General features: G+C 54.7%; 1 protein-coding gene across 1 annotated transcript; it reads right to left on the reverse strand.

Annotated features, from left to right (window-relative positions):
* Positions 1-510: 510 nt before the first annotated feature.
* Positions 511-3,470, reverse strand: FJX1 (four-jointed box kinase 1). Its single transcript, XM_030560048.1, has one exon. The coding sequence runs from the start codon at positions 3,191-3,193 to the stop codon at positions 1,835-1,837; it is 1,359 nt and encodes a 452-aa protein (XP_030415908.1). The 5' UTR covers positions 3,194-3,470; the 3' UTR covers positions 511-1,834.
* Positions 3,471-4,129: the final 659 nt, after the last annotated feature.

Consider the following 4,129-nt stretch of genomic DNA (forward strand, 5'->3'; position numbering starts at 1 on the left):
TGAATAAAGTCAAAACAGAAAGGATAGAGAGCTAGTGTGAAGTACCACCTATTGATAACGGACTGACACCACACGGGATGCTTTTGTTATAGCAGTGCTTGAGCTTGCAGTAACAGGTTGGCACACTATCTGAACATATGATGAGGTTGTCTACATCATACTTGCGCTGACTTAAGCAAGTTAATGTCAAGAAACTGATTTAGTTATTTCAGAGGAAGAGTGGGGGTGAACACATTTCAGAATAAAAGTCACTAAAGTCTGTTTAACTAAGGCGGGTACCAGGAACTGTTATTCCAAAATAAGAATGTTCACATATCAACTTGCACTAAAATAAGCAAACTGGTTTTAGGAAAGGAAGAAAAAGGAAAGTTGGAAAGCCCGGTTCTTCTCTTTCTTAATCTAGTATAAATCAGGAGTAGTGCTAGTGAATCAGGCTGTATTTCTCTTTGGAAAAAAACTGAAGAGTAAATGTTCTTTTTAAATTCAAACTAAGTATTTGGAACAAGGAGGTAAAACATTAACACCCTTTTACTGAAATATCAGTTTCTTTTGTATGTTACAGAAGAACTTATGAACATATATAATGTACAGAAAAGGCAGACTTTGTAAAATAAAAGTCTTCTTATAAAAATAAAAAGTCAAAGTAAAGTGCATGAAACTGATTTTCCCCCAATTTAACTAATGTGTCCAAAGTCTTAGTACAATAACAATATTTAAAACCCTGGGATGATTTCTTTTCACCCATTAGTCAGTTATTTTAGCATTCAAACCAAATGATTAGAAATAACAGACACTTATAACCTGAATCAGGTTAACCAGATGCTTCCAACAACAAAGATGACGAACACTGGAATATCAACTCTCTGTATACTTTTCATTGACAAGATTAACAAACAGTTAATAGATAAATTCTGGATAGAGACACCAATAGGAAAAGAGCCTCCATGGATGGGACAGTGTTGCTAGTCAAGGGCTCCTGCTCTGTGCAATCAGTTCTTAGTCTAAGAATGTCAGTTTTTTTTAAATAAATGATCATAACAAAATACATAAGTTTACCTGCCTGCTTCCATTAGGAGAAAGGTAATTGATCCCAGTCCAGTTAAGGACAATAGTTTTTGTACGCTGTCTTGTAAGTGGGCAGTTGTACTGAGTGAGTTAAGGGAGATACTTAAGAGCCATGTTTTTTTTTTTAATTCTGGAAAGAGACTCAGTGTGGAACTAATACAAAGAGATCTGATAGTACTGATGGCAGTTTTCATCTTCAGAACGCTTTAGAAACATTAACTAATTACTCCTCACAAAAGCCCTGCCAGGCAGGGAGGTAAGTATTATCACCCTGACTTCACAGACGCAGTGAGCAGAAGCAGATGTTTTAGGGTCCCTTCCCAGAGCCCAACAACAGTAATTCATGGGGCAAAGAATATTCAAATTAAATTGAGGCATCTAAAGCCATGTAGAGGGCCCTACTTCAGTGACTCTCCTAGGTAGCTGAGTACATTCGACTCCCTGTGAGGTCAAAAAAGAGCAGAGGGGACTCCAGTGTCTCACAGGACTGGTCCTTTAAGCACTCAACTAAACGGACCATTAAAAAGACCTCTGCAGCCAGAGATGAGGAAGCTGGGCCCTTTATACCACCACCACCAGGAAGTCCCAGTCCTGTACTAAACCCACTAGCTTACTCCTCCTTCCCATGAGGAAACTGGCTCTTGAATGAATGATTTTAGTCTCCTATTTAGGAAGTCCCAGAACATGTTACAACTGCAAAAAGGTTAGTGGGGAAAACCCACTTTTCACTCTTGGGTTACATAAATACAGGACAGTAGAGACAAACTGATCACAGTGAAGTGGCCATGGCTTTGCAGTGCAAAATGTGCTTGTGGACAAAGTCTATCCTGCCCTGCAGCAGCTGCGCCTGCTGCTCGGACAGGAAGCCCAGCCGGCCGGAAAGGGGTTCGTGAGTCCGGTAGAGTCTCAGCAGCTCCGAGGCTGCGTTCTGCAGGCGGTGCAGGTCCCGCACCCGCTGGGCAGTGGCCTCCCGGAAGATGCACACGGAGCGGAGCAAGGGCTCGTTGTACTTGTCCCACATGGAGAGGAGCCTGTAGCCGTGCACCAGGCCCGCCTCGTTGTCTATGAAGACAAGGCCCCCGTTGGGTGCCCTGTGTAAGTTGCTGGTGGCCCGGTGCATCACCCTGGGGTCCCACTGCAGGCTGAAGAGGTTGCTGACCAGCCGGTCAAAGTTGGCCGTCAGATAGTCAAAGAGGATCAGGTCGGTCCACTGCACCAGCTCCACCAGCTGGGACTGGGTGAGGCCGCCCAGTTCCCCAGCGGCCAGAGGTTGCAATCTCCTGCCCGACCCCGCCTCGGATCTCCAGGGAGCGGGGGCCACCACGTCGGTCAAGTTGTCCACCCACTGGGTGAGGCTGACCACCGCCCCCTCGGCCCAGTGCGAGCCCCGCAGCTCGTCCCGCACCTGCCCCCACTGCCTGCCGCGGGCTTCCACCAGGGCCAAGGTCATGGGCGGCAGGCGCTGCTGGATGCCCAGCAGCTGGGCCAGCCGGTAGGACAGCGCCTCGCCCTGGATCTGCTCCGGGTTGATCCCGTAGCGGACGCAGGCGCGACTCCCGTCCGACAGCCGAGCCAGCCGGTTGGAGCTGCGGCCGCACCCGCCCCTCTCCAGTGAGGCGACGCGAGCAGCCCGGGCTGTCTCCAACCACGAGGCCGCCTGCTGGGAGTCGAAGCCCGGGGGCACCTGCTGCTCCAGCGCTCGGCTCCAGAAGATGCCCCCTTGCACTGGGGAGGCGGGGTCCGCGGGCGCCTCCAGGGCCAGCGGCTTCCTGGAACCAGGCTCCAAGTTCTGCCTCTCCCGGGGCTCCGGCTGCGAGCTCTGTGCGGGCTGCTCCAGCCCCTCCAGGGGCTCGCCCCTATCCCCGGCGGCCGGCAGCGTGAGCAGCGCTCGGAAAGTTTTCTGGGCGCCGCGGGACTCGCCCTGCCCCGGCGGGCTGCGGCCGGGAGCCGCAGCTCCGGGGCCGCCGCGCTCCCAGCCTCGCTGTTCCTGGGGCAGCCCCCGGCCGGCTGTGCCCGCAGGGAAGCGCCGCTCCTGCGCCTGCGGCCGCTGCAAGCCGGTCCAGAGCCCCAGCACCAGGAGCCAGAGCGCGGCCAGGGAGCCCAGCCCGGCCCGGCCCGGCAGCTTCATCCTCCCGCCGCCGCCGCTTCACTCCGCTGCTCCGGGACCTGGCGCCGGTGCAGCCCCGCCGCTCCCCGGCTCCTGGCGCGGCTCATTCATCGCCGCGCGGGGCGCCGGGACCCTCCAGCCCCGGGCTGAGACGCTGCTGCTGGGCGGGCGGAGGTGGTAGCCTCGGGGCCGGCTAGGGGGTGTCGGGATCTCAGGTCCCGGACCGGCAGCTTCGCCCGGTGTCTGCACCAAGAGCGACCCTCCAGCGATTGAAATTCACAGGCACCGACCGAGACCACGTGGGGAAGCGAGGGGGGCTGCGGGGGACCCTCCCCGGCGCCCAGCATGGTCCTCCGCTTAAAGCGGCGATGCCTGAGCTCGGTGGGCCCACGCTTGGGGTGGAGTTGCCCGCAGGGGGCACACCAGAGAAGGAGGGGATCCCGGCCAGCCACACAGAGCGCTGAGCAACCGCGGCCACTGGTAGCGGTAGCATCTGCCGCCGCGAAGGGAGGAGACCGGCACCTCTCTGCAGATCACCAACACCGTCCGCCCCACGCCCCTGCCCTCCTGGGGAAGCACCAAGGAATGGATGCTGCACCTTTGGGCATGGGAGAGAGAGGGGGTCAAGCTGCTAAACTCAGGTCTAAATTTCAGACACCCCAAAGGCTGGGGAGCGGGGCGGGGTAAGGCACCGGATCTGATTTAGTTTACGGGATAGATGGGGGCTGGGGGGACACTTTCAAAATGTGGGGCCAAGTTCAGATTTCAATCCAGCCACGTTCAGGGGCAGCTGGATGGATGCGGGATTTTGCTTCAGATCCCGTTCTTAGCACTTCATCCCTTAACGCACGTTGGTAGCAGTGTGGAGGGGTTTGATTAAATCACTATTTTATACCCGATGGATGTTACTGTATCCATTGTGCAGTTCTGGTCCCGCTCCTGCCTTCTAAACACAGC

This window comes from Gopherus evgoodei, chromosome 4 (genome assembly GCF_007399415.2).
Source record: "Gopherus evgoodei ecotype Sinaloan lineage chromosome 4, rGopEvg1_v1.p, whole genome shotgun sequence".
In the NCBI taxonomy this organism is placed as follows: Eukaryota; Metazoa; Chordata; order Testudines; family Testudinidae; genus Gopherus; species Gopherus evgoodei.

Excerpts from the sequence above, each read along its gene's own strand:
- FJX1 (XM_030560048.1), bottom strand. The coding sequence starts at position 3,193 with ATGAAGCTGCCGGGCCGGGCCGGGCTGGGCTCCCTGGCCGCGCTCTGG.